This window comes from Brachycentrus maculatus, unplaced genomic scaffold, assembly GCF_059751285.1.
Source record: "Brachycentrus maculatus isolate JH-2025_06_01 unplaced genomic scaffold, ASM5975128v1 h1tg000229l, whole genome shotgun sequence".
In the NCBI taxonomy this organism is placed as follows: Eukaryota; Metazoa; Arthropoda; class Insecta; order Trichoptera; family Brachycentridae; genus Brachycentrus; species Brachycentrus maculatus.
Window position 1 is genome coordinate 299,954 of NW_028280980.1, and position 24,322 is coordinate 324,275.

The 24,322-nt window shown below is 28.4% G+C and overlaps 1 protein-coding gene across 2 annotated transcripts; it reads right to left on the reverse strand.

Moving 5' to 3' along the window:
* Positions 1 to 1,724: 1,724 nt before the first annotated feature.
* Positions 1,725 to 22,728, reverse strand: LOC148306711 (uncharacterized). Of its 2 annotated transcripts, none has more exons than XM_088264520.1 (6): positions 22,320 to 22,728; positions 5,523 to 5,624; positions 4,980 to 5,099; positions 4,309 to 4,383; positions 2,704 to 2,856; positions 1,725 to 2,060 (listed from the first exon to the last, which is right to left on the reverse strand). In XM_088264520.1, exons 2-6 carry the CDS (start codon positions 5,619 to 5,621, stop codon positions 2,001 to 2,003), a joined length of 507 nt encoding a protein of 168 aa, XP_088120646.1. In that variant the 5' UTR covers positions 5,622 to 5,624; positions 22,320 to 22,728; the 3' UTR covers positions 1,725 to 2,000. The 2 variants fall into 2 exon arrangements, with proteins under 2 accessions (XP_088120646.1, XP_088120647.1); XM_088264521.1 differs by lacking the exon at positions 22,320 to 22,728 and adding an exon at positions 17,448 to 17,579.
* Between the last annotated feature and the right edge of the window lie 1,594 nt (positions 22,729 to 24,322).

The window sequence follows — 24,322 nt, forward strand, 5'->3', positions numbered from 1 at the left end:
CAGCCTTACAATGGTAAATGGTAATGGTAACTTTTTTGAAATTATTATCTCAAACTATGTATAAATATAAGGCTTTTCAACAAAAACAAAAACGTTAGAATTTTCAAATTACTATATTATATTTAAAATTCTAGAAAATACAATATTTTAATAGATTTATATTATCCACTGACACTTCGTGATGGAATTGCATTATTAATTTATTATTAGATTAAAACCAATATTTTTAGCTTTTCCACTTTTTTATTTGACCAGCGACCGGGTTCCGTCGTTACCGACATCACCAGTCTGATGATGTCGGTAACGACGGAACCCGGTCGCTGGTCAAATAAAAAAGTGGAAAAGCTAAAAATATTGGTCTAAATCTAATAATAAATTACAATATTTTAAAAGGGCGGAAGGAGTGCCCACCACTTTCTGAAGTTATGTTTCTTAACGGGGGTGCCAGCGCCCCTTTGTGGGCGTTTTGGAAGTCTGGCTAGGCGTTTTTAAATTTTTTGCATTTGGAGGGTGCTGCAGAAGTTCAAGGGAGCGTTGTGTTAAGTAAGAAAAACTACACTTTCATTGGCAAAATTTAACTTTAACTTTGGCATAATACTCAATATTATGAAGTTCTTCATAGACGGATTTCTATTTTTCTATCGATAATTGTCTATAACCATAGTCTGTCTATATTTATTTGAAATATTTGAACAACTTGTTGGTATCTCGTATTTTTCATTCCCGTTTTGGTGTTTTTGTTAGTGATTAGTGTGTCTCGTCATTTTCTGGTCGTTTTTTGAACAATCTGACGTTTACGAGTCGACCCCCCCTGGACCATAGATAAGATAAAATAGAACGAATTCCGTTAATAAACGTTCGTCGAACGATCAGTGTTGCCCCAATAATGAAAAGTTAACGCAACTGACTAGTTGGTACCTAACGAAAATAATTTTGAACTAACATTTCCCAAATATCGCTAATATTTGGTATAAAATTGTTATTTTTTATACAACAACTTTTTTGATGCAACTCTTCGTCTTACACAAAAGGGTGGTGGGATGTGTCATGTTCAAAAACAGGAACAAATTTTGATCTCGGATCTGCGACAATTACTTTTCAACGGTGCTCAAATGCTCAATATGCCCAAACAGAAATATCTCACCCTGCTTTTATTGTGATAATTCAAGCCATCGTCAATTCAAAAACTTTTTTGATTATGTACCCTTTTTCTCATATTTTTTGTGGTTTTTGTATGAGTTAAAATTTAATTTCCTTTAGAGATCTCTACATTAACTTGTACGAGCTCGGGTATGCAACCTACATATGTTATTGCTTACGAGACAAATGGGAAAATAGTTTCCCATTTGTCTCGTATAGTACCTACAACATCACTTCCAATTTCGTCTTCTATATAACAAAAATGTCCTTCACCCTGCACTCCTTCACTGGCGTCATCTGTATAAATTATATTCCACTCTTAGGACAATCACCCTTCTTTTGTGTAATATCAAAGATCGGGAAACATTGCCATGTTATGATGCGATGCCCCATGTACCATTTGAGTTCGGATAAAGACTAAAACAACGAAACTAAAAAGTTTATGAATAGTACTTTGGCAGTATTGTATACTAAAATTTCGTTGAAAACTCGGACACCAAAGTTAATCCATTAAATAAATAATATTCTAATAAATATTTTGAATCACTAGAAATCAAACAGTGTTAAATATAAAATAAACAAAATTGATTTCTTGAATATATAAAATATTTATTTACATAAAAATATGGCTTTATACAAACTAAAATATGGACATATCTCTTCCTTGCCACATAATATTAAATGTTACAGTCTTTTCCAAACTTTTCTACATATTTAAATCAATTTCAGTTTTTTTTAAATAATAAGTACGAAATTTCTTGTAAAAATAATCAATTTAATTAGTAATTTGGCAATTTTTTAGCTTTGTATAATACATTATGTACATATTTGAGTGTGGCGTCGAGACATTAGTCGTCAAACTAATTTGACACCTTCCGATTGAATTCCTTTTTATATTCTTGAATATTTTTCGCTGAATCCTGAAAATAAAAAATAACGTATTTAAATTATTATTCAATGAAGAGGAAAGTTTTTCCTTAAAATTTAACCCTAATATTTTCTCGTAAATATCATTATTATTATAAAGATTTTTACGTTTTTCATTTAAATACAAAATATTTTATTGGAATCAGTTAGAATTAGTATTGCGTAGGTTAAAATATATATTACATTTACATATGAGTTTATGTGTGTGTGCGTGTGTGAATTCGATAGAGTTTGATAAATTTCTCGACTAAGATAACAAGTTGCTTTTTATCTCAATCGAAATTAATTAATTTCGATGTATATATTTACATAAAATTAATCCATATTGTTGTAATCATTTGCTCAATGTTTTAGGATCTACATAATATAGATGATAGATAATCTCTCATGTAGACGATAATAATGACATTTAAAAAACATCGTTTGTTAAGTTGCTACAACATGTAACTGGCCGATGAATGATTTAATTGTGTTGTATGATCAATAGATGGCGTTGCTAGTCCGAATCACTACATAATCTAGAAATATTCGAGAAATAATCACTACGCCCCGAACGCTAGGTTATTTAATGATTTGTTATCAAATGGGTGATTACAATTAATATACAATACATATTGAAATTGTAACTTTTCTCACCCTTAAAGCTTCCTTCATTTCTAGATTATACAGCCTTCTCAAGCCCTTGATGTTCCTCCCGAGGATTCGCATGAATTCTGCCCTGGATATCTTAGGAGGACCTTCTGTAGTAGTGGTCGAGTTATCTGTTATTGGCGCCTTGATTGTAGATGGCTGAAATAAATAAATTCGAGCATCTATATTGAAAAAAGTAAATTCGTATTCTGGACCATATCCGCACCCAAATGGTCTGCAGTGAAGCATCTATTGCATTCTGGGTGTTTACAGGGTTTATGACCTGTCGTAGGCTGTGATTAAGTGATCTCGAGGCTGTGATTAAAATTTATTTCTGTATTGTTTGTATGTAATGTAACATTCACCATTCTACCCATGATTGACATAGGTATACTATTCTAATTTTCGGAACTCATACATATGTTTATCTTAAATATTACTATATTACCATATTGTCATATCCTTTTTTATTTCATTTCTTTTAATTGTTACTACTCTTATTTTTACAACCAGATTTCTATTCTTAATATATGTATTTAACCAGCAACTTTATTTGTTTCTGTAAGTTTGTTGTGTTCTCATCTAATTGATGAAAAACATTCAAACAATTTGTATTGCACTCTATTTCATTTCTTGTAATGTGTTTTTCATTGTTTGTGAACCATAAATAAATAAAAAATCTTACGACGCTTCATGTGCGAGTTCGTGGTAGTATCTATGGTTGATTTGAGTCTTTATTTAGTAGAGACCCTTTTAAAGATATGCAAGATTCTTACCGAATTATTTTATTTATTGTGAGACGCCTGAAAACATGATTTTTATTTTTTATGACGCTTATAATTTTACCAGTTATTTTTACGTATGAATCATATGTGTCGCCTACTTTCAAAATCCGCCAGATCCAATTTTATAAGATTTTAAAATAAAAACTTTATCGGAATGCCAATTGTGGGTTTTATTGTTTAAAATATTTATACACTTGAAAACCCTGCTAAAAATTCTTAAAAACAGCGTTGTATTTCAAATTCCGCTATATTCATGGAACTTGCCTTCTGACCCATATCGGCCAATCAGAGAGCGGGGCTAGGTCAAAAATTAATATGACGTCATTATCGGTTTGTGTCTTGTATTTTTATATACTGAAAAAAATCGAAAAAATATTAAAATTCTCCATTTCATAATATTTTATCTAAAGATAGACAACTCTTTTAAACATAAATGTTACCCGGAGAATTTTTGATTTTTTGAAAAATCGACTTACATGGATCTGGCGGATTTCGAAAGTAGGCGACACATATTATATATGAGTTTCAAAAAATGAACAGTGTGGTTCGTGTGATATTCAAACATTTTAAAATATCCGCAAAATAGTTGTAAAAATAAGGTTTAAATATTTTTATTTTAAACGGTACCCCCGATTAATGAAAATACCCCATTGTGACTTTTTAGTTATTACCGTAACGAGTAAAAAGGTAGAATTTTTCAAACGTACTTACTCAATATTTTGTGAATATACCTATTTGCAGTCGATGCATTGAATGTACTCACATTTAAAATTGATTATGAAAATAAATTTATTGTGTGTTTAATGAATTTTGTTTTAATACTCGCCTGAGGACCATCGGCAAACTGACCGCTAAAGAGCTCGTTTAATTGAGAATATGCACTTTTAGTATCGTTGGCTTGCTGAAAATATAAACATGATATTTATTTTATTATGTATGAAACCTTTCTTAAATTTACATTATTTTACTTTTTAAAGAAAAATACTTATTTAAGTAAAACGTTATTTTTACTGGCTTTTTTTACCATACGCCATACGAAAAGTGATGTAAGTTCGGAACTTATGCGAATAATCTTGTTTAGTTTACATTCTTAGATGGCCTACGTCAAGATGAGGAAGAAGAACAACTTTACTTTCTGCGGGGTTAGCTTATTTTTTAGTTAATTGATCCCGTACTTGATACCAAACATTTAAAAAACATGAAGCTTTTAAGAAAATGTTACAAATAATCTTCAAAGCCTACCCATACACGCAAGTTTTCCGCCCGCATTTTCGGTTTACGATTTCCTCTATCGGAATTCCGAATGCATGAATCTCTAACAAAAAGTTCGAGTAAGTACCTTACCTGGTCATTTCTCAATGGTAAATATTTCGCGTTCGAAATATTTGTAAAAATTCGTAATTTGAAAGCAGGAAGCGAAATAAGAAGGCGATGGCGGACAAATTGCGTCTACTGGCTACATTAAATTTCATATTTAAATAATAACAAAACACTTACCTCGAATACAAGTTGGAATATTGTTCCGAAGAACCCTTTGGGTCTAGGGGTTGGTTTCGGACGACTGGACAATTGTCTCGATAATCTATCCTTCTCAATGACGTCATCAGCTAATTGTAACTGAAAAATATAATCATAGTATGTACCTACATCAAGTGGAGTTATACAGTAAACTTATGGGTTTGTCATAAACCTTTGAAAAAAATGTTTGGAAGACCATTATAATAGTCATTTTTAACAATAAAAGTGATAATTTACAAAGTATAATTTACATTTGAAGCACTAGCTTTGTGATTTTCCATTAAGTATTAATCAGTCTTGATAAAGAAGCGGTTAGCTTCGAAACCGGTAGACATTATAATTAAGTTATAATAAAATATGTATAGTGCTTTTAAAACAAAGTAACATTTTAATTATAAAATTTAAAAAGTGTTCAAAACGATAAAAAAGATTATTATAAATTATACTTTCTTTATATTGTCAGTCATAATTTAAAAAATACAACTATACTTGTAAAAGTTTATCCTACAGGATAAAATATACCGTATTTGAAGAAGTGATGGCTCTCTTTTGTGTCGTCTGCCCAGATACTATTACCGAAATTATCACCAGAAACAGGCACCATCGTATTCCTGCAGACATTTTCTGAAAAATAAAAATAATTTACCTTCATTCACCTAAGAATAATTATCAGTAGAAATAATTTATTTCTCTTTTTTTCAAACCTTGAGTTAAAGTATAAGGTTTATAACGTATATTTACATAATGTTATATAAAATAATGTAAAAAATGTATAAGAACGTAACATATAGTATATATATTTATATATATATATATATATATATATATATATATATATATATATATATATATATATATATATATATGTAATAAAATACCTAGGTACCTACCTATACATTTTATTAAGTACTTACAAAAAGTACCTACATAAAACAGTTCTACCACCAGATGCCGCATGCGTCGCTCAGGAGAAAACAAAAGACTTACGAAAATATTATTAACTGTCAGAATCAGATAGATAGATAGATAGATAGATATAAAAATTATTATAAAGATAAATTAAGAATAAACTTTAATTACAAAGCAACACATTGTTTATTTTATTATTATACACCCACTTTACATATTATTTACACTTAATTTTCAAAAGGAAAATATTACCACGTTATAAAACGACAATTTCGTTAATTGGAAATGGATTATGAAACATTAGATGTATTAAAACAATTACTACAATATGTTCGGAGTGAGAGAGAAAAATTAGAAGATGATCAAAGAAAACGATTAGAAGATAATCAAAGAAGACGTGGAAATTTAAGAACTAGTGATAAAATTAAAAATAAAAATCATGTGAAAAAAATTTCTACAAAATATAAAATAAAATATACTCCAGAAAAGAAGAATTTCGAAGCAGATTGTGTGAGCAGGAATCCAGTAATAGAATCGAAGGAAAATGCAAATGAACAATTAAAAGTTGTAAATTTGGTTAAATTAGAAGATATTTTAAAAGATCAGAATAAAAATGAAGACATACAAATAACACAGAAACAGTGCTTGAAAAATGAAAATAAAAATAAAGTAGAAAAAACTTCTACGAAAGATAAAATAAAATATACTCCAGGAAAGAAGAATTTAGAAGTAGATTGTCTAAGCAGGAATCCAGTATTAAAATCGAATGAAAATGCAGATGAACAATTAAAAGTTGTAAATTTGGTTAAATTAGAAGATATTTTAAAAGATCAGAATAAAAATGAAGACATACAAATAACACAGAAACAGTGCTTGAAAAATGAAAATAAAAATAAAGTAGAAAAAACTTCTACGAAAGATGAAATAAAATATACTCCAGGAAAGAAAAATTTAGAAGTAGATTGTCTAAGCCGGAACCCAGTTTTAGAATCGAATAAAAATGCAGATGAACAATTAAAAGTTGTTATATTAGAAGATACTTTAAGAGATCTGAATAAAAATGAAGGAATTCAAAAGAAAAAAACAAATGGATTGAGAAAAACTGTGTCTACTTTAAAAGGGTCAAGAAGAAAAAAAAAATACAAAAAAAAGAAAGAAAAAAAAGAACGGAAAAAAAAGAAAAAAAAAAGAAAGAAAGAAAAAAAAACAAGAAAGAAAAAAAGAAAGAAAAAAAAAGAAGGACAAAAGATAGGAGGAAAAAATAAAAAAAAACTTTATCATATCACTAAACTTATACCAGTCCCTTCACTACAAGAAGATGATCCGGAGGACGAGTGAAAATTTTACTATGAATTTTCATCCCCAAGGGGGGAGATGTAATAAAATACCTAGGTACCTACCTATACATTTTATTAAGTACTTACAAAAAGTACCTACATAAAACAGTTCTACCACCAGATGCCGCATGCGTCGCTCAGGAGAAAACAAAAGACTTACGAAAATATTATTAACTGTCAGAATCAGATAGATAGATAGATAGATAGATATAAAAATTATTATAAAGATAAATTAAGAATAAACTTTAATTACAAAGCAACACATTGTTTATTTTATTATTATACACCCACTTTACATATTATTTACACTTAATTTTCAAAAGGAAAATATTACCACGTTATATATATATATATATATATATATATATATATATATAAATATATATATATATATATATATATATATATATATATATATATATTTCTATATATAAATATATATATATATATATATATATATATATATATATATATATATATATATATATATATATATATATTTCTATATATAAATATATATATATATATATATATATATATATATATATATATATATATATATATATATATATATATATATATATATATATACAAATAAGAAACATCTCTTACCCCTCTTCATCCTTCAACATCCTAACACAACTACTCTAAATTTTTTTTTTGATACTGAATACTTCGAAACACGTGTTGTTGTTTTTTAGAATATAAGTATATGGAAAAAAATAAAAAATCTTTTCAATAACTCTTTTCTTTACAAAACCATATAATAATTTCTTATTATCACATATGTAAATTAAAACTTATTATTTAATCCAAAAACGGTGTCTTAAAAATAAAACAATTACGTTAAATGTTACCTGGGTTTAGAGAAAATTAAGTTTCGACTTAACGAGTAGTGGGCCTTAAGTATTTAAAATACTTGATTATGTCAAGTTCTGTTAATATAATAATAATTACGTGTTAATCGGTGCCTATAGATTTTGATTGGTATAAGCAAGGCTTTTTTTGTCACAATTAATGTAGCCACAATTAAAAACAAAAAAAATTAAAAACATTTGTCTCTAGGCATACTTTAATTTATTATATTTTATAATGAAAAATTTCAAAGCAGGGGATATTAATGTTAGCGATGTAATACAAATTTCCGTTATGTTAAAATTCCTTTTAGTTATATAATTCTCTAAGCGTCATAAAAATTATATAAACCATGGTGAATTTGTAGTTATGAATACATTCGTTTAAAAACGATGTTCAAACCAAATATTTACTCAACAATTATTTTGTTTGTGAAAAAATATTTTTTAACGATTTAAATTAATGTTAAATACAATAAAATGACAAAACAAAAATAATTCGTCTTTTTTTCTCTGAAGAACTAAATAACTCACAATATTTTTAAGTGTGTCTAAATAATTGTTCACAAATCGAGTTTTCTCCACTAAGGAGTTATTTTTTACAAAATATATGTAAAAAATAGCCCCTTATTGGAAATTAGGGGTTATTTTTAAATAATTTGTTCATGTTTTGACATCTCAACATAGTTGATGAAGACTATGGAAGTCTGGGTATTTACAGGGCTTACGACCTATCAAAGGCTGGTTAAGTGATCACTTTACACGTGTGTAGCTATGTTGAGATGTAAAAATGTAAAAAAGTGGACAAACTGAGATTTAGAATAACATGGATTTGGGCACACCAAAAAATACTACTATCATTCTCTGAACTGAAAATTTAACATACAGAAGTCACTCTTGTATATCTTGATAATGGTTTGTCAAGCGTTTATTTTAAACTAGATTTAGTTAGCCACGCGTTGCGGTGACTCAGTCTGGTTAAATGTAAAAGAAAGAAATATATAATGCAAGCCTTTCGAATGTGTTAAATATTGAAAAGCCCTGTAAATACCCAGGCTTTCATATTCTTCTACATGTATGTTGAGATATAAAAAAAGCAAAACAATCTTCTCTGTCCTTAGTTTTCAATGACGATATTTAATTAAATAATGAATTTTCTACGTCTTAAGTTCCCTTGAGCCGTCGTAATGTATTTCAACATCCACATTGACATTGTAAATGAAGCATGCAATATTCAACAAGCCGGTCACCTTCCATAGACTTCCATGTAATCACTTTCTTTCACCATAATTAATGAACCTTATAGCTCTATAAACATATTATAATTAATAGCGCACATAATTCTAGTATAGCTTTAAAGAGAGACAAGTATTTTTTATCCGACAAGACAAATTTGATTTAGATGAAAATTCTACGCAACAAATAACTACCATTCGGAGATAATCCGTCTTAGGCTTGGTTGAGTGACTAGCCGTAAGCCCTTTAAATGACCAGACTTCCATATTCTTCTTCATATATGTTTAGATGTCAAATTTTCAAAAATTAACTCCTTTGGAGATAATCCAGATTTGTGAACAAGTATTTGGGCACTCAAAATGTTGGAAATAAAATAACTGGTCGCGTAGAGAACCTGAACATATTGTAAATTAGGCAATCGCCATGGATCTTCCTTGAAAGCCATCTAGAGGAAGACCTAAAAAATCATGGAAGCTACAGAAAGATAATGTGATTCAAAGGCATGGCCCTTGAGATAAAAGGGCCTACAACCGAGGAGGAGTGCTCATCCTAAGAGTACAAATACGATAAGTTAGGATGGAGCAAGGAAGAAATAATTATAAGCAGTTTAAAATTTTAAATCATGTTTTCAGGCATTTCTCAGTGTGCGTGTAAAAATAAACCAGGGTTCAGAGCTTGCATATGATAGGACCTACAACCCGAGGACGAAGAGAGCTAATCCAAACAGTCTACAAAAACGATAACTCAAAAATGTGATTCTTTATAGTTTTTTAGTATTTTTTGAAAAATTTTTGACATACAAAATAACGTAAAAAAAATTACATAAAATTCCTTGTTACATAATTTTTCATGGGTCATAAAAATTATATAAACCATGGTGAATTTGTATTTATGAATACTTTCGTTGAAAAACGATGTTTTAGCCAAATATTCATTCAACTCAAACACAAACAAAATAAATTTTTTCCTATTTTTTTTTACATATTAATAAAGATGAATAAGAACACGGAATTCTGGGTATTTACAGGCCTGACGACCGTTATAGGCTTGGTTAAATGATTGGTCGTAATTCCATGAAGTGCTCAGTTTTCTTCATCTTTGTTGAGATGTCAGTACCTATATTAAAATAATCCGGGGTTCGGATTTTGCATACATCCAAAGAGGCTCTGCTAAATAAAAAGCTTTCTCTATCGAAATCAAAATTCGACAATTTTCAGTTGTGCATGTTTTCGGAATGTCTAGAAAATGTACTATATCCCAGCAAAAGTAGCATATTTTTTATATAATATTTACCCGCTACAGGGTAGAAAGTATTGTTTTTGCATCTTGAAGAAAATATATCGTTTATTTTTTTTTAAATAAACTTAATATTTTTCAAATGTAGAAAAAAACCTTCAGGTTTAACCTAAAAAGATCTGTTGTACAGTAAAATTTAATAAAAATTTTAATTTTTAAAACATTTGATTATATTCTTAAACTTTAAAAACGATCTCCCTTGAAATCAAGTTTTTTGATTTATGACGTTGTTGAAAGGAGTGAGCGATATCTGCATATAGGCGAGTCCCAAAAATTTGAGATGTCAAAAATGTGATTCTACGAGTATATAGTTTTTTAGTATTTTTAAAAAATCATATGTTTATTACGTCAGCATTCCCGCCTTTTTGTCAGCGCTCTCACTTTTAGCTCGCCGCTGCGCATAACGGTTGCGCATTGCGGTTGTGGTTGGTATTCCGACGGTCGTTAAGTGACGTAACGTTATGTCGTTATTCGTTAATCGTTACTTCATCGCCGTAAGGTAAGGCTGTGCGCGGAGTTACCTCAGAGCGGGCTGTCACAGAATTTACCCGGAAGATCAGCTTACCCAATCGATACTCATCGTTCAATACCCAATCATGCTCATGGGTGTATTGCATTCATCCGTTCGCAATGTTTATTTATTTATTTATTTTATATTTTTAATTATAATCACCTTATATTATAACCCTTTGTCCACTTGGACAAATACAATGCTTCAAATAATGTTTAAAACGACTAAAGCAACACCATACCGATTTTAACAAAGAAATTCATAATCATAATACATGAGGATATAACAAAATACACGTGGAGCCGATAAACACTACTAAATTTGGAGTAAGGTTCTTAAAATATATTGCCTATACCCAAATTTACCAGCTGCCTGTATATATAAAATAGAACCCATTCGGCTATGTATATATAAAATGGAACCCATTCGGGGATCCAAAATAAATGATTTGAAAAAATACTTTATTGAAAGATATAAGTAGTATTTAGTCATATTTTGTTATTTTGTTTTTACATTATCTTTTTTGTATTTTCTCATTTTTTATATTTTCTCATTTTTATATTTTCTCATTTGTTTATTTTAAATATGCTTCGTACCTTGTGTTTTTCTCATTTATTTATTTTAAATATGATTTTTATGGCCATTTATTATACCTGTTTATTGTTTTTATATTTTACCATGTATTAATTTTGGTTATTTTTAAAAATCTTTTTTCTAAACTTATTATTTGTGTTCTACTCTTGTTTACCTTAATCTCATGTCCCAAAATGAGAAATATAAATTACTCATCGGGAATATTATATATATATATATATATATATATATATATATATATATATATATATATATATATATATATATATATATATATATATATATATATATATATATATATATATATATATATATATATATATATATATATATATATATATATATATATATATATATATATATATATATATATATATATATATATATATATATATATATATATATATATATATATATATATATATATATATATATATGACTTATGTAATATATTTTGAAAAATAAATAAAAAAAAAAAAATTATCCTATTAAGCACTTGTTAAGGAAAGGGTTATTTCTTCTTCTTCTAATATGAGTAGACAGGAGTGCGAAACGTCGAAGAACTGTTTCGGCCTGCCCAAAATAGGATTAAATTCTCACAAGCGACAGTCAACTTCGGAGGACCCAATGCGTCACGTAAAGAAGAAGAAGGATGTAACAAATGCTTATTTAATAATTTTAACGATTTTTTTTCATTGGAATAAAAATTATTGTATTACTTTTTGACATCTCATCAAGAAGAATATGGAAGTCTGGGCATTTTCGGGGCTGACGACAGTTATAGGCTGATTTAAGTGATCACTTTTTACACAGTGTAACATTCACCAACTCTACCCATTATTGACAACCACACTACTCAAATTTTTGGAAGTTCTATATGTATGAACCAATTCAAAAACATTGTTATTGAATCACTAGAACTTACTAGAGACGTCTATTGGTGAGATGAAAAGAAGCTTTTTATTGAGCAGAAACTCTTATATCAGTGTGTGAGGTCCGAATCCTGGATTATAATCACATACAAGAGAAACGCCAGAAAACATCATTTTCATTTTTCTTATTTAAGCTTATAATTTGAAGAAGATAATTTATTTACAACATTTTGAGATTTTAAAATTGTCGATTTTTGATTTTTGATTTACAACATTTTGAGATTTTACAAATGTTGTAAATATTTTTATTTTGACTTCATTTTACAACAGGCATAATAAAATAATTTTTCTCACAATAAAACACAAATTATCACAAATTAGATGCTAACGTTTTTAAATACTCGGAAACTTTTATTATTTATTTACATTTGGCTTCTTTTTAGTGACACTTTGTTATTTAACTGTCGATTCTAGATTCCATATCACTGGATATAATACAACAACAAATATAAATTGATGGTTTGATCATATAAAATGTTGCCATTTAATATTACGTCATTTAGAAATAAAATGTTTTGAAACTAAGTGAAATATTGATAATAAGAGAACTCTGTTTCATAAGATGTTTGAAAAACAAAATTAGCATCTTTATTTTATATAAATAGGATTGGTTGACATATTGAAGTGTTTGTTAAAATTATATAAGTATATATATATATATATATATATATATATATATATATATATATATATATATATATATATATATATATATATATATATATACTTATATAATTTTAACAAACACTTCAATATGTCAACCAATCCTATTTATATAATATATATATATATATATATATATATATATATATATATATATATATATATATATATATATATATACAATATATATATATATATATATATATATATATATATATATATATATATATATTTATACATACATTTCATTAATTGATTCGGTAATATCGGTCACTTCGTGGTAATATCTGTTAATTTTTAAATGAAATTTTACTTCATAAATATCACTATTTCTGTATTGTTACGCGTGAAATGTATCGAAACAAGTGTTGCAAAAAAAAAACGTTTAAGAAAAAGTGGTATTTACAAAGTAAAATTTAAACTAAAAATGGATAAATATTACCACAAAGCCGAATCGATTGTAATAATAGACGTAAAATTAAATTATCCTATCGGAAATCAAACTTACTAAACATACTATTGTCGGGTTGTGGTCCCGTGGTTAGTATCGCGGACTCCTAAGTCAGAGTTTCTCGGTTCAAACCCACTCCGCCACAATTTGATACCTATTTCTAATAACGAGTCACTTGGGTTCACAAGTATGAAATTGAAATATTTTTGTGAATAATGCAAACACAAATATTTATATTTTTTTATAAAAAAAATACACTTCTTATATAATTATACATTAAACGAATATAAATTAAAATAAAAAAAATAGTAGGGTATTTAAAAATGAAATGCAAAATATATTACATTTGAAATAATATTCTTTCGGTAGTCTTTTGAAGTCGTATCAAAATATAAGCGTTGATGTTAAAAAGTTTCAAGTGGGTAGTATTTTCATGAAATTTCAAGTACTTCATTATTGTGATTTGATGCCGCCTTGACTCTATTGCAAGTATGAATAGATACATGACTACATATACATTATAACATACGCAATATGAGTAAATAAATACATTCCGAAGAGGCTGTTCACAGAAGCATGCGAAATGCGATATTTGAAGAACCCACTTATCCTGCAATAATTCTTGGTATGTTTTATGTAAGCGAGGCTACATTTAACATATATCCATTACTTTTAAAGATTAAAAATATCGAAAAGATGTTAAGTATATCCATAATCAAATTGGAATATTCTCTCATTCATTCCACTCATTTTGAAACTTTAATTTTACTTGATATATCAACTATGAAATACCGCATTGGAAAATGATATTGAGTTTATCAAAATATGTGTCACAATAGATTTGAATAATAAATTGTTTTGATCAAGTAAACGAAAAATTTAAAAAGCCTAAATCATCTTATATATTTTTTATTTAAGTTCTACTTGTTAAATACCACTTTTTTTTCAAAGAGAAATATTGGTGTTTTTATTATTTACACCAATAATTTAAATTTCATTCTATTTCTGTGAGCCTAAGCGGCTCATTATTAGAAATAGGTATCAAATTGTGGTAGAGTGGTTTCGAACCGAGAAACTCTGAATCAAGAGTCTGAGTGTTTGAAAATGCGGAATGCATTGATACGCGTGTCACAATATATTTTAAGAAATATTGGTTTTTACCAAGTAAAAAAAAATAAAAATGGATAGATATTACCATAAAGTAAATACCGAATAAATTAATGATTTTTTTTTAATTTTGTTATGTATTTAAATTCATGCGTTTTTTTAAATAAAAGTTTTGTTAATATCCGATGGTTATAATTTAAATTTTACTTAATAAAATATAAACTAAGCCATCTAATTATATTTTTATTATATTTCGTATTCGGCAAAGGAAAACACATTGAAAAAGAAGAACAACGTATTATTATATCCGGAAACTGAGAACAGATATTAACAAATAATTTAGTTTTGCTTCATGCTATATATTACTGAGCGTATTTTTTATAGCTGTACGTATGCGTGTAGGCATTTTATGTAAATCTTATAAACATACTTCTTACTTCCGGTAGTATTTGCAAATAAATTCTTCCGTGCTAAAATCGTTAATATTATACATTATATCATGATTCATAATATGTAGACTGACTTTGGAAACTTCCCCCTTAAGGTAACTTGAATTAACATAAACATCACTAATTTATTAACAGATCGATTTTACGACTAGAAATTTATATTTTATGGTGAATGAAATGTCGGAATACATATAAGAAAACTGGAATTAGCGAAAGTGAAAACAAGAAAAACTTGCCAAAGAAACGCATTATCCTGTACATTTAAACAGATTATATAAATTCATCATACTAATATGTTATTTCCTTAGGTACTTATTTAAAAATTTATATTAAGAAATCGGACAAAAAATGCGTGTATGAAAATTGTTTTTTCAGCAAATTCTAGATTGATTTGAAAAAATTCCAAACTATAGGACTTGTGTATATATCTTATAATTCACACATTCTTTCATTTGAGAGTTCTCGGTAGCATCTATGGTTGAGTTTAAAAATATATAATACTATTTATTTAGCTGAGACCATAATGAAACGTATTAAAGATTCGACTAGAATTATTTTACATACTAGGAGACTCTTTAAAACAAAATTAAATTTTTGTATGCAGCTTTAATTGACCTTGAATTACATATATCGTTAACTCCTTTCAAGAATGTCATAAATCAAAAAACTTCATTTTTCAGGAGAACGTTTTTAAAGTTTAAAAATATAATACAATGTATTAAAAATAAATATCAAACCATTTATTGAACTTTTAACTGTGCAGCAGATCTTTTTAGATAAAACCTGAAGGTTTTTTCTCCGTTTGAAAAATATTTAGTATATTTAAAAAAATAATTAAACAATACCTTTTCTTCAAAATGCAAAAACAACATTTTCTGCTCTATAGCGGGTAAATATTAAGTTAAAAATATGCCTCTTTTGCTGGGATATAGTACATTTTCTGGGCATTCCGAAAACATGCACAACTGAAAATCGTCGATTTTTTATTTATGACGTTGTTGAAAGGAGTGAGCAATATATGTAATTTTTATTCGTAAAATTTTGAGTGTGTCAAAATCCTTGTTAACGACTTTGGGCATCTTCACTTAAGAGTTATTAATGCGAAAAAAGATATGTCTATTAAAAAAAAAACTGTACAACACTTTAGGTGTGTCTAAACCCTTTTTCACAAATCTGGGTCTCTCAACCAATGATAAACTCATATATAGTTCCAAAAATTTGAGTACGGTGGTTGTCAATAATGGGTAGAATGTAGCTTAATCTAGCTCATGACAGGTCGTAAGTCCTGTAAATACCCAGACTTTTAAAATCTTCTTCATCAATGTTGAAATGTCAAAATGTAATACGCTTTTTTAATTTTTTTTAAATTAATGTTTTAATTAAAGATGGTAAGATTTTACTACAAAGTGACTGCCGAATCAATAAATGCAAATATTGAAGCCAGTACGGTTAAAAAAGGCAAAATATATAGGAAGTTGAAGACCAAATATAGAGTTGTGTGTTTACATATTTACTAATATTTACTTCAATCCGTCGTGTTTAGAAAAAGTGGTATTTACTAAGTAAAACTTTAATTTAAAATGGATAGATTTTACCGCAAAGCGACTGCCGAATCAATTAATGAAACATTTTTATTTTACCTACATAGGCTAACTATTATAACACTCATCATTCATCGTTCATCGTTCACTTAGTGTAATATCATTTTAAAAAACACTACTTAGTAACTACCGGTTTCAGAATAATCATTCCATCATCAGGTCAAATGTAGATTAAATTGAAATTGTTAAGGTCTGACATTTATACAAATATTAAATTTTGAAAGAGAGAAAGAAGACATATGATTCACAACGGGAATATTTTTAAAAGTGAACCTGTGGTTTAATTTAATTGGTTATTTACTATGGGTAAGTCTTTATTAATTGCCTTACTTAATAAACAAAATATAACTATTTTTTGTATATTTTTTTTTATGTATTAATTTATTTTGTATTCAAAGATTTAATTATTTTTGTAACAGCTGCGGGTCGCGCAAACATTTCGCAAAAAAAATAATTTGGGATGCTCCTATTTTACATACAAGATCACGCTTGAAGATCAATACTTACCAATAGATACTGTCAGTATTTCAGATACTCCAATCAAACCTATTCCTAGTTCATTTTCTTCGCATTCCACGTACAAACAGCAATGAATTAAACTCGTTTTCCACCATTGACATTGGCAGAGTCATATCGAAAGTTGATTGAACATTTTCTTTTCCACTTTTCACTAAACACTATGCGAACCAGTGAACTCGTTAAAAATTAACCCTATTACGACGAGCGACCAGCAAACTGGACGATAGCATACTGGAAACTATGCTTAACCGAAATATGTACGCATAGTGTCTTGTTCAAGGCAGAAAGTTGGGATGGTAAAATGATATTACGGTGGAGAAAGTGGTGATGTATTTATATTGAATTTATGTGATACAAATTTGTATGTTAATCCTTTTTGACGAGGTGTCGGTTCACTTTCTTTTTGCCGAAATGATATAACTTGCCAGAAGTTAACGAATAACAGGTGGTTATACTATTATGATTTCGTAATCATTCCCTACCAATTGCATTATATTCTTTTATAGTCTGTCCGTTACGCAAAAAAAATATTCTACATTTTTTATTTATTTCTCGAATGTTTATTTTTAGTGTAACCTGCCGCTTTTCTGCAGGGATAGAAAGAGAAAATAGAACGCCACACCTCCCTGTGTTTGCAAACATTTTACGCCTGTTCCATATTAATGTATCGATTATATCGCGATTGTTGCGTGGTATGATCGATAATCCTGAAATTATCCGGAGCATTGGTCTGTATGTTCCCGACAGTTACCTAAGACAGCGACGACATAGATTGTTTCACATTTCTATAAACAGGACCAACCTGCCGATGGTTATGCCTGTAGGAAGAGCTACCGCTATGTTAAACGATATCACACTGGATATTGATCTGTTCCATGTGTCTGAAGGAGTATTCCGAAGCGGGATTCTTCTACATATTTAACATGAGTCTTCTTGATATCTTTTTAATTTACGTTTTTGATGTATACGCCTTAAATATTTGTTTGGAATGAATGTATTAATTTTTTGAATAAATTGAAATTGAAATTGAAAATCTCTTCATACATACTCTCCAATTATTCCAACATCTGACCTGACTACTTTGGAATACTTGATCTTGTCAAGTTTTCCTCAGTTTTCATATGCTTCAATTCACAACAACATTTGCCTCATAAATTTGTTTTACTCTTCTTTTCTCAATCATTCACTCCGCATGTCCGAACCATCTCAACACACCCTTTTAACATTTATCAAGAATACTTTTCTCAGCTTTGCCTTTAGTTATTTCACCATTCGAACATTATGTATTCCTCGGCCTTTCTATGCTCCTATTTTATTTGAAAGACTGATAAACTATTATTGTAATATAATGAGGTCAGTGCAAACAAAATATTAAAAAAAAAAAACACATTGCTTTAAGTTTTATACTGACATTTCTTGGTGGAACTGCATTTTATATGATAAAAACAGTAAAGCTTTTTCAATTTTTATTTTATTTGACCATTAACTGAATCTCGCTCTTCATTACCGTCATCATCAAACCATAATGTTGGTATGGAAAAAAAAAACTAGTAACCGTTTACGTAAAATAAAAGTGGCAAAAGTTATATACTACATACATAGTAATTGTTTTATTGCACAAAAAAATATTGCGTTTTTTTAGGATTCTTGAAAAATTATCTGTTCTTGAGATAATCTAACCTCGGTTACCGATAACATTCCTCTATCTTTAAGTAACCATTCACAGCATACACAGCCTTCGTTTAAGTTTACTTAAGTTTATTGAATCAACGTTGATTTATGCAATACAGACAAGCAAAAAAGGAAATTCAGACTATCCAAGGTTTTTAGCAGAAAAATTGTAGTAAAAAATTGTCATTTTATTAATATTTAAATTAATCTATTACAAGACTATTTTATTATTTTGCAATACCGGTCATTAACTCCTGTATAAATAATTTGTCATATTTTATTTCTCAACTCCATATGTTATACAAGTAGAATTTCCTTATTTCTTTATGAATTATTATTATTCTAAGTGATTGAATTAAAATATCAATATGTTAGAATCTAAGGAAGTGAATTCTAAGGTTAACGATTTATTAACAACATTTTTTTTACTCTTTGATAATTATACATTTTTAAGATGAAATTTAATTTATCATTGTTATAAAAATAAAAATAAAACAACAAAAATTAAACGTATGAATTTTAAACTAGAATTTATGGATTGAATGAAACAAAAACCTCTCCAACATTTTACAGGAAAAAATGTGTAAGTTTTTTTGAGATGTTACTAAAATACTATGGAAACAATTGTTTTTAATAAAATCTTTACTTTTTATATGACACACCCACATTTTTTATTAGTTTTGAATCGAATGAGTGAAGAAGGAAAAAAACAAATTTATGAGGCGAATACTTTATATGCGAATAATAATGACATATGTATATTTAAGATTCTCATTACGAGGAGATGCATGAATAGGGAAGAGGCAAGATTGTTTTACAAAGACAGATTTGTGTGAAGTTCTATTTTCTCTGGGTGATGGTAAGTTGGCGTTTTTTTAGTATATAAACGAACATTCACTATGGCATTTTAATTTAATTAAAATAAATTCTAGTTGATCCTGTCAACTTGACAGCCAAGTGCCTATATCATGGTAATAACATATTTGTACTGTACATATAAGTACTGTACATAAGTATACGTGCAACTGAAAATAAACAATTGAAAATAAACTCCTGTAATTGGAGATAATCCAGATTTTATGAATAAGCATTTGGACACACTCAAAATGTTGTAAATAAATTGTCTGGTCAAATTATAAGCTAAAATAATAAAAATGAAAATGGTATTTTCTGACGTTTCTCATGTGTGTGATTATAATCCAGGATTCGGACCTATCATACTAATATAAGAGTTTCTGCTTAATAAAAAGCTTCTTTACATCTCACCAATAGATGTCTCTAGTGAATTTCTAGTGATTCAAGAACAAGGTTTCTAAATTGGTTCATATAAACAGAACTTTCAAGAATTTGAGTAGTGTGGTTGTTAATAATGGGTAGAATTGGTGGATGTTATACGTGTGTAAAGTGATCACTTAAACCAGCCTATGACGGTCGTCAGCCCCGTAAATGCCCAGACTTCCATATTCTTCTTCATCTTTGATGATATGTCAAAAAATAATATGAAAATAAACATTTAAAAAAATAGTTTTTCATTAAAAAAGTGGTTATAACAAAGTTATTTAATTTTATAAAGTTTATAAAATGTGCCAGAAAGTATGTGCGGAAAACATTCAAGAAATAATAATATTTATTTACGTTTTTGGTAAAGCGTTTTATTTTATGCTATATTTCTACTGATGATAGACTAACAAGGACGTATAACATATTGGAATCACGTAATATACTAACAAACCGTGAGCTTTTGACCTCATCCCTGCCCTGGCGTTGTATTATTACGGGACTACAATTTTATTTTTTTATTTATATTTTTATTTTATTTTTTATTTATTGGCAAACCAACAGAATATTTCGACAAAAATAGCATAATATGATAAAATTTAAAAAATAACAATTCCAATTATAGGTTTCCACCTAAGTAATCTAAAAATAAAACAATTTAAATAATTTAAATAAACTGCCATAAAAGTATAACTATATAGAACATTTCTTTATCAACTGGTCAAATAAACATGAACAATATTCCATTTAAACGTATTTAACGAAACATTATTCATGTCTATTTCACTAAGCATTTCATTGCACATATCGCAGGCTCGATTTAAAAATTAATTTTGGTAGGACTTGGTGTGCATTTTAGGGTTTTTGTTTGATTGCAAAATATTAAAACGTTTAAATAATGAGATATACAGATACACTAGGTTTATTTTTATTTTTCCGAGACCAATTCAAGATGGTTTAATATCAAGGACCGAAAATAATAGTTCATCGACTCCAAATTTCAATCCAAGTCTTCAGCGCCTAAACATATTTCGATATCGCGAAATTCACATACACATATTTTTTGTTTTTGTTGAGAAACGATGAAAAATATTTTAGTGTCTAACTTCGCGAAGTAAGTTCATTTAAGTATTTTAAAAGAAATCGTTTTTTTCCAATTACAGTTGTTTTTAATAATGAATATATTTTACGTAACACAGAAACACATCAAACAAAACCTAACACACCCCTTTTGGTCTATATACCTTTGATTATTTTGCAAAATTGCTGTACAACCTGGTTCCACTATCCATGGAGTCATTAAAAAGATAAGCAAGTATAAATGAGCTTTTTATAAATGGTCAATGGAGGTGTGTAAACCTGAAATAGATCGCATCATTCGGCCATGTCGTATTCGATAGCATGTCGTAAAAAAATTCTTACATATAGTTTTATAAATAAGTGTTGTAAAATGTGCCCTCCGCACGGGAAAACTCAATGACGGTACATCATTGAAATTTTTATTAAGTGTATGATGAAAGATAATAAAAAAAAATGTTTTTATGAAATTGAATCAGTTTCAAAAAAGAATTTCTGAAACGGTTTCAGGTTGCTCTCTTACTCGCTCGTTGGCGTCGGAAAATTCTCGGACCTTTATAACGTTAATTATTTCAAATATACGAATTTAATTCTTGCATTTTATAAATTAAAAAATCAATTTTAATTGACTTTTTCAATTTTTTGTTTAATGTTTTTAATCTTACCATTTTTCAACCAGATTTTTCGGCTTCTAAATCCAAATAATGAATATAAAACATATCATTTTTTTATCATTTTAACGATCTACAAGTTAAACTCACTATTATGCTATAAATTAAATTTAAAACAAGCAATTAAAATGTTTTATGGGTCTTTTTAATGTAAACTACTTACTTATATTTGTTTTTTATGTATATAAGACCACTGAGAACACTGTTCCTTCGAATAGATTTTTTTAAACACTGTTTCGAAATTGTCCGTTGATATTGATGTGTCCACTTATTCACTTTAAAAACAACAATGCTCGCAAATAACTTTCAATTTCTGTTCCATTTACGAACGTAATACTATTTCGATGGTGCTATCGTGCGCGCTCTTTTTGCACTGACACCTACTGTGGCGCATGCGCTGTGAAGCTAGGCACAAACAAGATGTCGGTCAAGGTCGTACATTAACATATATTTCTGTAGCAATTCCCTCTAATGGATGTTATTTTTTCTTAAGAAATGGCGGGTCAAGTTCTGTTTAAAATGACAACTATTTGCTTACAAAGCTTATACAGAGTGTATGCAACACATTGATTATAAATGTGTCATTTTCTTGTCATATATACCGACATGCTAATTAAGTTTTTATGTAATAAATGCGTTTTTATGAACATTTTGGCTGTCAAAGTACAAGGTAAACCGCGTTGATGAAGTATTGCAACATGTTTTATAGTTTTTACAAATATTAATAGTTTTGCATTTAACCAATCATTCACGCTTTTTTAAGTGGATTGAAATCTTTTTAAACAAATATTGGTATAAATCCTGGAAAGCTGTTGTCATGTATTTTATTTATTTAATTTTCATGTACAGAAAAGAAATGAGAACATTGGCGGGCTAATTGCTAAAAAGCAATATTTTCCAAACAACCAAACAGAAAAGTGATATTGGTCAAAACGTTTGATACCTAAGATAGCTGTTTGCAATCAGAAGGTACAAATTGATGATAATAAGGGAGGTAAAGGAGAAGTGAAGTTTAGGAAAGGAGTTAGAGGGAAAAAGAAAAGAATGAGATTTGATGGACAGATGATAGATAGTAATGTCTCCGACGTTTCTTAAATGTTATTAAAGACGGTGCATTTTTTACAAGGAGAGGTAATTCATTCCATAGTCTAGCCGCTTGGACAGAGAAGGAATTACTGAAGAATTATTAAAATATCACAAAAGAGATATAACTCATTGAAATGAGAACATTGAACATTAACATTATTAATTAAATCAGACACTCGATAATTCACCCTACGGATGAGATGTCAATATGAAAGTTCAATAGTTGCCAGAGTGGTGAACGTTACATAAGTTTAATGATCGCTTAAGCCAGCCAAATGCCAATCGTAAGGCCTGGGACGGTCAGACTTCCATCTTCTTTCGTATAAAAAAGAACGATAAATGTTTCACATCAAGAGAATATTGAAGTTTGCATTTGCAGCGCTAACGACCTGTCATTGGCTGGCTATATTTTAAAGTACAATGCAGTATTTGTGTACGAATATAAAGATTAAAACATTGGTCTGAAATAAGTAATAATATAAGACTCTCCTTAATATTTATCGTTTTATTTGTGTAATACCACTTGTATAAAACTTATTCCTGACTACCGGTTTTGGAATAGTCATTGCATTACCAGGTCATTAAATAAAATTATTACGGTTTGAGCTTTCGCTCACTCCTTTCAACAACATCATATATAAAAAAAAACTTGATTTTTCAGGAGATTGTTTTTAAAGTTTAAAATAATAATAAAATGTATTAAAAATAAATATCAAGCCACATATTGAATTTTTTACTGTGCAACAGATATTTTTAGGTAAAACCTGAAGGTTTTTTCTCCATTTGAAAAATATTTAGTATATTTAAAAAATACTTAAACAATACCTTTTCTTCAAAGTGCAAAAACAACACTTTCTGCCCTGTAGCGGGTAAATATTAAGTTAAAAATATGCCGTTTTTGCTAAGATATAGTACAATTTCTCGGAATGCCGAAAACATACACAACTGAAAATTGACGAAAAATTGTCTCGCTGCAGCGTTTAACACTAATTGGTAGACCTGTGTGCGTACTTTTATATTACTATAATCGACTCTTGATACAACAAACGCATTTATCAATTGACAGGCTTCATCAACTGG